Below are 13565 nucleotides of genomic sequence, written 5' to 3' on the forward strand. Positions count from 1 at the left end.
ATAGGCATATCGTCCTGGCTAATCAGTATAAATTCAGCTTATCATCCCAGGATGATTTGGGATGATCAGAAGAAAATTGGTTACATCATCCTGGCCGATCTCACAATCTTCCAGACCGATTAGTTTAAAACTGATTTCAATCATCCTTATCATCGCTCGGAATAGATTATGGCTGATGTAAATCGTCCAGGCCAATCCTTAGATCATCCCGAACGATGTGATCGTATCAATCTATCATTAATTCTTTCCAAGAATACCAGATCAATTTAGGCATTATTGAGTTAGATCGTCATGGATGATGTGTATATCATACTGGCCGATTTCCTAATAGTACAAAATACCTAATCTGATCATGGAGGCTGATTGTTTCTGAATTGAGCATATCATCATGGCCGATACAAGTATTGTCCAGGCCTATCAGCTTATGACGGCAACCTAAATAAGGATGCCCTAATTAGGTTTTTTTTTTTGGACAGATCGTCTAGGATGATATAATTATCGTCCCTAATGATGTTACAAAAAATAGAAATCTTTAGGGAACAAAAGAAAATCTTCCAAGTTTATAAATCATCAGGTGCCACACCAAATACAATAGACTCAAGAAAGGAAAAAGTGTACAAACTGACTCAGACCTAGTCTACCCAATCTTGAGCTGGTTCCAAATTGCAGTCTGATCGTGTGGACCTAAAATGTTAGTAAATAAGGCCATCATAGAGAAATAGGAGTGTTTGCTATCATTAAAATCATAAAATCATGAAAATAGATCCGCAATAATCTCCATATTTTTTGATGATGGCAAATAATTCAATTTGAATTTAAAAAAAAAATATTTTCTCCTAATCTCCCCCTCACTAGAATGAACCTTTTTAAAAAATAGGGGAGATAAAAAATATTTTTGTTATTTTTAATTTTTTGAAAGAAAACCAACAGTAAAAAATTCAACAATACGTTCTCCCCCTTTTGACATTATCAAAAAGATAAGGGGCACAAACAATAAAAACACAACGATTAAAAACTGATCTAGTGAACAAAATAAGTATTCTTAAAATGAGAAAGTTACCTCTTGATTTTAATAAAAAACTTAGTATAATTGGAATTACAACACATAGCCCAGAAAAGGTTAGAAATTCATAATTTGATAATTCAAATTCAAGTTCTTTAAAAAGGCTCAAAAACTTTTTTAATTCAATATCTAAATCACGAAATAAATTAGAGAAAGAAACAGTCATTTTTCAAAAACTCCTTCCATGAAATATATTTAATAGAAGATCAATGCACAAATTATTGAATCAGGAATCATGATTTTCAAATTCAAATATATAAAGAATCAAGGGTTTTCTTAAGCTTTAAGAAGTACAAGAATGGTAAGCATTAAAATTTTGTTGGCTCATTTTATGCCTCTTGACAATTGGTTGGCGCACTGCGCATCTTTTGATACACTTTGTGTATTCTATATTTTTCAATTTGGCGCTTTGCGCATCTTTTATTTTTGGCATCATTGGCCAATTTTTTGACTATGCTACCTTTCTGAAATCTTAAATACCAAAAGTAAACACATACTATTGATAAAGCGAATTTCTTTATTAAGAAAACTAGATTGAACAACTTGCAAAAGATTCCTATGCGATAAATAAAATGTAGGGAGATAAAAAATGTTAATTTCAAAAACTAATTTAAAATATGAAAAAGGTTTTAATTCAGAAGTAGAATAACCTCTTTTGGAAAACAGAGATTGAGAGTCAAAAATATGAGTTTCCTTCCTTTAACTGTTTTTAGAGAAGTTAAAAACAATTTAATAAAAATTCAATAAAAATAGAAAATGGTTTTTTAATTTTAAAAAAGTGATTGTGTGTGTTGATAAAAGAAATTCAAAGTATAAACAAAAACAAAAATACAAAATAAAACCGAAAATAAAAAAAAATAAATAAAAAATACTAAAAGTAACAATAAAAACACAACACAAAAAAAGAGACTTTTAACCATTATCTCTCTCCTGGTCCGATGCTTCGAAAACCAAGTCTGCCCATGAGATTTTTTACTTTTCATTATTTCCCCTGTTTAAATTTTGCTTCGCCTTATCCTTTTCTTTTGCTGGAAGGATTCTTAAATTAGGGCATTAATTTTCATATGTCCAGGCTTCCTACATCGAAAGCAAATAATATCAGAAGAAATATGAACATCCTTACCATTTTTACCTTTTTTCCACTTTTGCTTATGACCGCTCTCGGCGCCGAGGTCCGCTGGTGCTCTTGCAACATTTTCTCTACCCAGGACCACGCTGCCGCTGCCATCGCGAGGGACTCTGCTGCTGTGTTCGCCTGGAAGGGCGAGACACTTCAGGAGTACTGGTGGTGCACCGAGCGCTGCCTCGAGTGGGGCGCCGGAGGTGGCCCCGATCTCATCGTGGACGACGGCGGCGATGCGACTCTGCTCATACACGAGGGTGTCAAGGCGGAGGAGGAGTACGAGAAGACTGGGAAGTTACCGGATCCAGCATCCACCGACAACGCCGAATTCCAGCTCGTTTTGGGGCTTATTAGGGACAGCATCAAGGTGGATCCCAAAAAGTACTCGAAGATGAAGGAGAGGCTGGTTGGTGTCTCAGAGGAAACAACCACCGGAGTGAAAAGGCTGTACCAGATGCAGATCAGTGGGTCGTTGCTCTTCCCAGCCATTAACGTTAATGACTCCGTGACCAAGAGCAAGGTGAGATTTGCTTACCGTTTTTTCCAATGGATCTCCATCTATATTTTTGGTTCTTTTGAATCGTGTTCTGAGTTCAAATCATGTGTGTTTCATGTACGATCTTTGTTTATGTATTTACACATATTTGCTCAGCTAACAAGTCTTTCTAGGTGTATCTGTTTAACATAGAAGATGACTTGGCACTGATACTTTGTCTTCTTTGCCTGAATCTCTTGAGCAAGCATTTAGCTCCTAACATATGCAATTTACTGGGCTCTTGTCACGTCCACTGGTTCAGCTAAAAATTACATTTCAGCTTTTGGTTATGACCAGAGGGATCGCGTTTCACATGAATGTTTAGGCATCTTAGGAACTACAATTGGGGATTCTGGAGTTATATTTCAGCTTACCACCCGTTTTTTACTTCAAATGTGATAGCAGATTTGCAATGCCATGTAGATGACATTGCTTGTTTTCAATGTTTCAAAGCTTTAAAAAGATCCGACTACGTAGTCTATAACAGCTTAGGATTTTTGGATCTGGAATTTTTGTAGCCTTTAACAACTTAGGATATCTGTAGATCTGTTTTCGATTAAGAAAGATTGAGAATTGCTAAACTTATTGTGGTTTGCATGTAGATTTGTTGTAGACGGCTTTGATTTTTACTATTAGAATTGATTTGAAACATCATTTAGTGGAGCTTTTGCGGGTTCTTTCATGAGCGAGATTTTGTCTTTGTCAAAAGCTTTACTCAGGACTAGTTATGGTGAACTCAAAAGCTTCTGAGACTTTTCCAAGTCCATCCTTGTGACTGTGAATCTCTTCATCTGTATTCAAAATCCAATCTTCATGGTTGCCCATATAAAACCTTATTTTTTTCCTTTAACAGTTTGATAACCTGTATGGTTGCCGCCACTCTCTTCCTGATGGCTTGATGAGGGCCACCGACGTTATGCTCGCTGGAAAGGTCGCCGTGGTCTGTGGCTATGGAGATGTTGGAAAGGGCTGCGCTGCGGCTCTCAAGTCTGCCGGAGCTCGTGTCATCGTGACCGAGATCGATCCCATTTGCGCTCTCCAGGCCCTGATGGAAGGTATCCCTGTCCTCACCCTTGAAGATGTTGTGGCCGACTCCGACATCTTTGTGACCACAACTGGTAACAAGGACATCATCATGGTGGACCACATGAAGAAGATGAAAAACAATGCCATTGTTTGCAACATCGGCCACTTCGACAATGAGATCGACATGCTAGGCCTCGAGGCCTTACCAGGCATCAAGCGCATTACCATTAAACCGCAGACGGATCGATGGGTCTTCCCTGATACCAATAAGGGCATCATCGTCCTCGCCGAGGGCCGTCTCATGAACCTCGGATGCGCAACCGGTCATCCCAGCTTCGTCATGTCCTGTTCCTTCACCAACCAGGTATGTTCTGGGTTTTCCAATCCGCACTAATGAGCTTCATTGCATATCTTTCAATTGCTGATGAAATCCGAAATGTTATGCAGGTGATTGCTCAGCTGGAGCTGTGGAATGAAAGGTCTTCTGGCAAGTATGAGAAGAAGGTTTATGTGCTGCCGAAGCACCTGGATGAGAAGGTTGCATTGCTCCACCTGGGAAAGCTCGGGGCTAAGCTCACCAAGCTCAGCCCAGCACAGGCTGAGTACATCAGTGTCCCTGTTGAGGGTCCATACAAACCTCCTCACTACAGGTACTAAGATAAGTATCAAGCTATAATAATGGCACCTGATGCTGAATATTGAAGATCTTCTCGGTCTTCTTTAGCATATCGTCTTTATCATATTTCTATTGGGCAATGGTTGAGGCATATTTTGTGAGTGTAACGAGGTGTTGTAAGGTGCTGCTTATACTGTATTTGTGCCTAACCATATGCAGGGAGTATTTGTATCCAAGTTTTGTTGTAAGCTTTGCTTGTGCTAGCTGGTAAGGGATGGTTTTCTTACTGCGTCATAAAGAAAAAAAAAAGTTTTTTATTATGAAATTTTTAATTTTTAAACTAGAAAGCTGCTTAAAGAAGCAAAATAAAACCACCCCAAACGAAGCCTAATTTATTTCACTATGTGGATTGATTGCATGAATCCTTTTTCGTCATTGTGTTTTATTAAGAATTAAATTTTCATATAAATCTAATAAAGAAAATGTCATTTCTAATAATTTTTAATCAATTTTTTTATGACTATATCTACTTTTCTTAATATAAGCTAATCTAATACATTTATGGATCATCAGAAAGTTGTCATTTTATGAAAGTCTTTAGGTCTAACTCAATTTATAAACAAGTGATTAAAATTCTTAATCTTTGCATTATTACAATTGTTAAGATTTTATCTTTTTTCTTCAAATCCTATGAGTTTCCTTAATTTCAATATTACTAGATAGTTTTTTTTAAAGTATTTTAAATTCCTCATCATTTCAGCCTGAGAGAATGGGGTTTAAGCCACACAAACCATTTCTAAGCAACCTTAGACAAATGATCATATATGCAGTTTTTAGCATAGTAAGTCAAAAATAGTCTTCTTTATTCCAAAGAAATTTGTCATTGCCAGCATAAATGGCAATGCCAATAATCCTATCCTAGCAACCTGCAACACCGTTCAAACTCCACTAGGTATATCTTTGTCATTGAAAAGATATTTGACAAACCTCTTCAAATGAATAACACGAAAGATGACACATACATATTATGATGCACTTCTATCATGATTGATATGTATGTATCGAAACAAAATGCTAATAAATCGAGGATGGGATCACTAGCACTGTACTTTTTTATCATTTTATTTTTATGGAGCAGAGTTCCATATAACCCTTGAAATTATATAAATAAAAGGTATAAAAACACATTTTTTATCTTTTGGATATCTCATTTTTTGCAAGAATTTGAGCATAATTTGTACTCTCATCTCTGTCTCTCTCACCAAGTGATACAAGTGCACTGATTTTGTTTTTTAGAAGGGGCACGTGCCCCCCCTTGAACAGCGAAAAAATCCAAAAACCTATAACATAAAAGCAGATAGTTCATCTCAACGATCATGTCCAAAGAGGAAAAAAACATAGAGTAGTCGAATATATATGCTAATAAGGTCCCAACAACAATTCAATGAAGAAAACAAGCAAGAAACAAATGTCGGCCTAGTAAATGAGATAGTGAAGAGCAGCAGAGAAGACTAAAGGCTTTGTTTTGTGATAATTTTGTTCTTACTTTTTAAAGTAATTTTTCAGTGCAAAAAGTTATTAAACTCGAAATCTTTGTACTAAAAAACTGTTTTAGAAAATAACAAAAAAGTTGTCCCAAACGAAGCCTAGATAGATCCATTAAAAATAATAAATACTTCCAGTACCACCAGTGCATAAGAAATAAAAGCCGAAAAAATAAACCAACATACAAATAGCAAAAAATTCAGAAGCAATTTGTGGATCCAAGAATTGAAAATAGAAGAAAAATAGAATAACACAAAAAAGAAGAATGAAGAGAACAAAAAGGTACTCCGTTACTTATAATCAAGTGTAGAATATAAACAATACACTAAAAAGAGCACATCCAGGTTTTCAAAAAGCAACCCTGCCGAACCCACTTATCATTGTCCCACATGGATAGAAATCCAGCAGAGCCTGCACACAAAGCCAACCGAAAGCAGAAGAAGATGACAGTGACACCACATACAAAACTGTCCATCCAACAAGCCTAGCAGAAATCCACAACAACAAACAAAAATCAGATAAGAAGTTGCCATCCTGAAGTAAATTTCTAAGTAGTAGTGGGGTATTCAAAGAAGTTATGGTTATTATTTTCTTCAACATCAGCACAAAGCGAATAAGCCATTGTAACAATTAATCCCTCTTACTTGAAGTTTGTGAGCAGTTTTGTAGACATTCAGGCAAGTTTTCTATGTACAGAAATATATCTCAAGGAATGTTGTATAAACCATGCATATTTCCTTCAGTGGACTTAGGGTAGATTCTTTTATAATTTTTTTTTTTTTTGCCTCAGTCAGCCATTAGCATTTTGATAGGAAATACTTGATTTCAAGTAGTTCCTAATCAAAGTCTGAAGCAAATCGCGATAATTTCTGCTGTTCACAGCAGAAAAACAGTAAATTCTGGACCAAAACAGAGAAAACCTGAGAGAAAAATGGAGAAAAACTCGCCCAAACACTTGTACTTTACTAGTAGATGAAAGAAAACTTGCAAGATACAAATATCCTCAATTCGAGAGGAGGATCGCACTCTCCCAATCTCTAGAATTCGTTCTAGAGCCCAAGCCTCCAAGAAAACCCTAATTGCAATCAAACATAACATGAAAAACTCCCTAATTCCCTCATACCCTTTAATACAAGATATTTCCTAATTTAATTTCCCTCCCAAAACCAATCTCCCCACTCCGTTGAACATTCGAATCCTTTGGAGAAGTGGGGCCCGCACATATTAAGCATTTCGGTTTAAAGGAGGCGGAGGTCTCCGCCTCCTATAAACCAGCGGCTGGTTATGCCGCTGGTTCAGGACCGGTTCACAGAGAACCGGTCTAACAGAGCTCGAGGGAACTATTCTGGGGGATCATGCAAGATGACAACCACCTTCTTACCATCAAAAGGGGGAGCAGCAGGGGGTTAGAAGCATGGTTTAAAATTGCGCAATATGAGGCTCGCCTTTGCGCAATCCAGTAAAAAACGTCTCGATGCTTACACCTCGAGTTTTTTTTATGAGGCTTGCGCCTCAACTTGGTTGAGGCCCGCCTCGCCTTACTGGCATGAGGCTTACGCCTTACACTTTATATATTAAAACTTACATAAATCTTGAAGTAAATGCCCAACATTGGACTCTATAGGAGAGGAGGAAGGGGAGAGAGCAGTTCATCATAATAATGATTCAAATGAAGAACCCCTTAGTGATGCCAGAGCTTATGACTTATGAGTTCTTATGTGATATGTCATTGCTATTTATTTTTAGAAATTTGAATTATATGTTAATGAAAAGAATAATGGGATTTGGTAAAGATAGAATTTTGAATCGAATTATATTTCATGTTGTCTTATTATTGGGATATTTTGATTTCACTTCATATCTTATGCTTTTTTATGTTTTATATTATTCACTCAATAGTATATAAAAAATATATCATTTTATGTTTACGCAATCATTTGATTTTGAGACTTACGCCTCAAAACGCCTTGAGGCTTACCCCTCGCCTCACGAATGAAAAACGCCATAATACCCGAATACGCAATTTTAAACATTGGTTAGAAGGAAGCACCCAAGGAGAAGACTGGAGGGGAAAATGGGGGACAGTTCAAAAAGTTGACAGAAAAGGAGATGCAAGATAAGAGAGCGAAGGGATTGTGCTTCAAATGTGATGAGAAGTACATGCCGGGGCACAGGTGCAAGGACCGAACTCTTCAGGTTCTCCTTGTCTGTGAAGATGAGGAAGACGAAGAGGGAGATGGGAGCAGATCTGAGGAGGAGGAGGAGAAGCTGCACCTGAATGTGGCAGAAGTCTCTCTGAACTCCGTAGTGGGATTCACCCCGAGTCACACTATGAAAGTGAAAGTAAAGATAGCTGACCGTGAGGTGTAGCTGACCGTGAGGTGGTGGTGCTAATTGATAGTGGGGTAACCCACAATTTCATCTCCAACCAGATCGTTGAGCGGTTGGGAATGGAGTTGGTGGATACAGAAGGCTATGGGGTGATGATGGGCACGGGAAAGGTGGAAATGGGCAAAGGAGTTTGTAGAGGGGTGCTGCTGAAGATTCAGGGGATCCATGTGAGGGAGGACTTCCTTCCCATGAATTTGGGAAGCACTGACGTCATCCTGGGGATGAAGTGGCTGCAGACATTGGGGGAGACCAAAATCAATTGGGGTACACTGAGGATGGAGTTGGTGGTGGGGGAAAAAGAAGATAATTCAGGGTGATGCCGGGCTGACCAAGGCAGGGGTTTCTCTCAAATCCCTCATTATAACCATTCAGGAGGAGGGAGGAGATTACTTAGTGGAGTTGCACCGCCTGGAAGGAGTCATATTAGAGGAGGAAGGTAATATTCCCTCTACAGTGCAGCCGCTCATACACCAGTTCAATTAGGTCTTTCAACCACCCCAAGGTTTACCTCCTCAGAGAGAGTTGGAGCATGCCATTACATTGAAAAAAGGGGAGATCCCGATCAGCGTCCGCCCTTACCGCTTACCGTTACCCACATATTCAGAAAGATGAGATTGAGAAGTTGATCCGGAAAATGCTAGAGGCGGGGATCATCAAACCAAGCAGCAGCCCTTTTTCTAGTCCAGTCCTCCCGGACAAGAAGAAGGATGGAAATTGGAGATTTTATGTGGATTACAGGGCTCTGAATAAAGGCACTGTACCAAACAAGTTCCCAATTCCGGTGATTGATGAGCTGCTAGAAGAGATATATGGGGCAGTGCTGTTTTCCAAGCTGGACTTAAAATCCGAATACCACCAGATCAGAATGAGGGAGACAGATGTTCCAAAGACAGCATTCAGGACACATAAAGGGCATTATGAATTTCTGATAATGCCTTTTAGGTTGACTAACGCTACTGCTACGTTTCAGTCCTTGATGAGCAGGGTGTTCAGGCAGTACCTCAGGAAGTTTGTCCTTGTCTTCTTTGACGATATTCGGGTATACAACAAGACTGGGGAAGAGCACTTGGAGCAATTGAGGAGGGTCTTAGAGGTACTGCAGGAGCATCAACTGAGAGCCAACCTGAAGAAATGTAGTTTTGCTCAATCTAGTGTGGAATACTTGGGACATGTAGTATCCCAAGAGGGAGTGGTGGCGGCCCAAATCAAGATTGGGGCAATGCAGAAATGGCCACTACCTAGGAACATAAAGGAGTTGAAGGGATTCCTAGGATTGACTGGTTATTACAGGAAGTTCGTGAATGGTTATGGTACCATTGCATGGCCTTTAACTGAGCAGTCGAAGAAAGACAACTTTGCTTGGGGAGAGGTAGCGACTCAAGCCTTCGAGAGGTTGAAGAAAGCTATGACCACTGTTCCTGTTCTAGCTCTTCCAGATTTCAGCCAAGCCATTGTGGTAGAGACTGATGCGTCAGGATATGATTTGGGAGCAGTGTTGATGTAGAACCACAGGCCGGTAGCATACTTCAGTCAAGTGTTATCAACCAGGGCAAGACTGAAGTCAGTGTACGAGAGGGAGCTGATGGCAATTGTGTTGGCCATTCAGAAGTGGCGCCCCTATCTATTGGGTCGACACTTCATTGTTCGGACTGATCAGAGGAGCCTGAAGTACCTCTTGGAGCAAAGGATGGTGACTGAGCACCAGCGGTGGCTATCCAAACTTTTGGGCTACAATTTTGAGATCCAATACAAGCCCGATTTGGAAAATAAAGCAGCTGACGCTCTATCCAGATGTGTGGGGGAGCTCTAGGAGTTAGCTATGTCTGTACCCTTGATGGTCGACTGGGGGGCCATCAAGGAAGAAAGCCTGTTAGATGAGGAATTGGGAAAGATCAGGGAAGATCTAAGGAAGGATAAGAGTAGTCATCCTATTTACTGCATTGAGGGGGAGAGACTATTGTATCAGGGGAGGTTTATTATGCCACGAACCTCCATACGTATCACCCACTTGTTGCAGGAGTTTCACGACAGCGCAATTGGAGGCCATTCGGGAGTTCAGAAGACATACATGAGGCTAGCAGCAAAACTCTATTGGAAGGGGATGCATAAAGATGTAGAGGAGCTGGTGGCAAAGTGTGAAGTGTGCCAGAGAAACAAATACATGGCTATGGCTCCAGGAGGGTTGCTACAACCATTGACACTTCCAAACAAAATTTGGGAGGAAGTGTCAATGGACTTCATCGACATATTACCACGATCAGAAGGATCACTGTCATCATGGTGGTGATGAACAGACTTAGTAAGTATGCACACTTCATCCTCTTGCGACATCCCTACACCGCAGTGTCAGTGGCAGCAACATTTATCAGGGAGGTTTTTAGATTGCACAGGGTTCCTGAATCGATAGTGACGGATCGAGACAAGGTATTCCTTAGTCAATTTTGGAAGGAGCTATTCCGATTGTATGACACTATCCTCAAGAGAAGCACCGCCTACAATCCACAGACAAACAGGCAGACGGAGTGGTGAACCGAAGTGTGGAGACCTATTTGAGGTGTTTTATGTCGGAGACCTCGCGGATGTGGGCAAAGTGGCTGCCTTGGGCTAAATATTGGTACAATACCTCGTACCATTTTTCCTCCCAGATGACCCCATTCAAAGTGCTGTATGAAGGGACCCTCCACACCTGGTGCATTTTGAGAGAGGTAGTACACCCGTGTCATCAATTGAGCAGTATTTGGAAGAAAGAGACAGGGTACTGGAAGATTTGAATAAACATCTGGTGATAGCCCAACATATCATGAAGAAGCAGGCTGATTCTTATAGGAGAGACATGCAGTTTAAAGTGGGGGAGAAGGTGTTCCTGAAACTACAATCCTACAGGCAGCAAATAGTAAGAAGAAGGAATCATAAATTAGCACCCAGGTACTTTGGTCCATATGAGGTGTTGAATAGGATTGGTGCTGTGGCATACCGACTGAAGTTACCCCCATAAGCCACTATACATCAAGTGTTCCATGTGTCTCAACTGAAAAAGGCCATAGGGGAGCATGCAACTAGTACGGATTTACCTGTGACACTGACAAATGAATTGGAAGTGATATTAGAGCCTTTGGAACTTACAGGAGAGATCAAATAAAGATGGCAACAAAGAAGTGCTGATTAGGTGGAGGGCCTTCCCGATTTCGATGCTACATGGGAGCCAATGGAAAGAATGAAAGAGCAATTCCCTTCCTTTCACCTTGAGGACAATGTGAGTTTTTGGGAGGGGAGTATTGTTATGCCACCGGCCCAGGAGAGGTCGGCTGGACCGATCTAGGTCGGATCGGTCCTCTTTTACTCCCGCAGGCCCAGGCTGGGCGGAAATCAGGCAGAGAAGGGGGGGGCAGCCCATGTGGGCCCAAGCAATGAATGTATTAATCTTTGGGAGGGAAAATTTGAATTAAGGGGCTGTTTAGGGATTTTTAATTATTCATTTTGCTTTAATTAGGAGTTTGGGGGGTGGGGGAATTTGTTCATCATCTTGAATTTGAATGAGATTTGAGATCTAGGGTTTTGCTTGTGTTGGGCTCTTAGCATCGCCAGAGATTAGGAGAGTTGTTCCTTCCTCTCGAATTGAAGAAAATTGTATCTTTGTTTCTTGTCTTGCACCTACTATTGGAATACAAGAACTTTGCTTCGTTTTCTCTCAAATTTTTAGTGAATTTCTCCTGTTTTCCTCTGTTTGGTGGTTGTTTCCTGCTATGGACAGTAATAATATTGTTGTTGATTACTGATTCTTGGAGAACTTTTGTATCCTCAAACGGATTGCATACTTTATAATCGAGTACGGCATAAGAACATGATATATTACACCGAAGGGTAAAAAAATCATTTCCTTATGCACTTAATAATAAAATTTACAATTTGAAACAGATATTCCCCCACTCGATATTTGGTCAAGCAGGGTTCATTTATTTCTGGGGTACAGACGTCCCAAAGGGGCCCCCTATGGTTAATTACATCCCAAACTTTGGTTTGGGAAAACTTTTGATTAAGCCAGTGATTTTATTCATTTGAAAGTCATTTAAATGTTGGCTAAATTTTATTTTTTGAAATCCAAGAAAGTCTTAGTTAAAGGTTTTGACCCTTTAGGAATTTCAAGGAAGATGAGATGAACTAGGAATTAGATTTTGGAATGAGAGCTAAAGGAGTTGAAGTAGGAGCACTTGATTCTGATGGAAACTCAGAGGTGCTCAAACTATCCTATGTTGGGCTTTACATTTTAGAAATCTAACTTTGGTTTAAGTTGATTTTTTTTTTTATCAGAAAGTTAGGGCTTATATTCTAACAACATTTATTCGAGGAATTGCCCGAAAGGTGAGGGCTTATAGGGTGATTTGGAATCAACCAATGCCTCGGACGCTAAAACTAAGGTGAGAACTACTGAGGGGTGGTGCCTCGAACCTAAATCTAACGAGTGCAAAGAGGCTTACAAACTACACCTCACAGAGGCATAGCCTGCCCGACCTCTGGATTTATTATTCCGCTTGGAAGGGACTACCAGCTAAACCCTCCTAATCGCTTTTAAAATCCTGTGTTCAGGTCTCAATGCATATGAAGAGTCAGAAGGCTATTTTGTTTAGTAAAGTAGGGCTTATAGCTTGGCTTTGAGGCCAAGATGCCTAATTATGTTTGGTATGCATATGCTGACTCACAAAAAGAAAGATTTTTCTTATCTAATCCTAATGTAGAGACATTTCTACATGAGACACTTGTTGGGCTATGCATGTTTTTTTTAATTTTTTGGAAAGCTTAGCTCCTTGAAGGGGGCCATGCAATTTTTCTTACTTGAAAGACATGGAGCCTAATTTGTTTTTTTTAGATTGCTTACATTTTAATGGGTAGAAAACTTACTTTTGTCCTAAGAGCTTACCGCATCAAACAGTCCAAGCCATACCCAAACAAAACAAAGAGAAAAACCTAGAAAAAAAATGCATTTATATTGCACAATCAGGTAAACAATCAAAGCATGCTTTTATTTATGAATAAAGTGCATAGAATGTAAATAGAGTCCGAGTTATTACAAACAGATTTGGCAGTTGAGTTGCCTACCATTATACAACCCAATCAAAATTACAGACTCTACTTGTGAGAAGTTCTTCAGGCTCTTAACTTCTGAATGGACATTGGGCTTTTGACTTCAGGCTCTTGACTTTGCAGGTACATCCTTCTAGTCCATTTCATTCTTTTGCTCCAAACCCTCACAAATTCGATATAATTACAA

At 39.7% G+C, this 13565-nt stretch overlaps 1 protein-coding gene across 1 annotated transcript; it reads left to right on the top strand.

Annotated features, from left to right (window-relative positions):
- Nucleotides 1-2214: 2214 nt before the first annotated feature.
- Nucleotides 2215-4681, top strand: LOC110094302 (adenosylhomocysteinase-like). The gene is made up of 3 exons (XM_020819499.2): nt 2215-2706; nt 3575-4111; nt 4195-4681. Exons 1-3 carry the CDS (start codon nt 2215-2217, stop codon nt 4402-4404), a joined length of 1239 nt encoding a protein of 412 aa, XP_020675158.1. The 3' UTR covers nt 4405-4681.
- Nucleotides 4682-13565: the final 8884 nt, after the last annotated feature.

This window comes from Dendrobium catenatum, unplaced genomic scaffold (genome assembly GCF_001605985.2).
Source record: "Dendrobium catenatum unplaced genomic scaffold, ASM160598v2 fragScaff_scaffold_917, whole genome shotgun sequence".
Taxonomy (NCBI): domain Eukaryota; kingdom Viridiplantae; phylum Streptophyta; class Magnoliopsida; order Asparagales; family Orchidaceae; genus Dendrobium; species Dendrobium catenatum.

Bases quoted from the DNA above. Each gene is read 5' to 3' on its own strand.
- LOC110094302 (XM_020819499.2), top strand. From the start codon at position 2,215: ATGACCGCTCTCGGCGCCGAGGTCCGCTGGTGCTCTTGCAACATTTTC. The intron at 2,707-3,574 runs GTGAGATTTGCT...TTCCTTTAACAG, and splicing joins ACTCCGTGACCAAGAGCAAG to TTTGATAACCTGTATGGTTG. The intron at 4,112-4,194 runs GTATGTTCTGGG...AATGTTATGCAG, and splicing joins CCTGTTCCTTCACCAACCAG to GTGATTGCTCAGCTGGAGCT.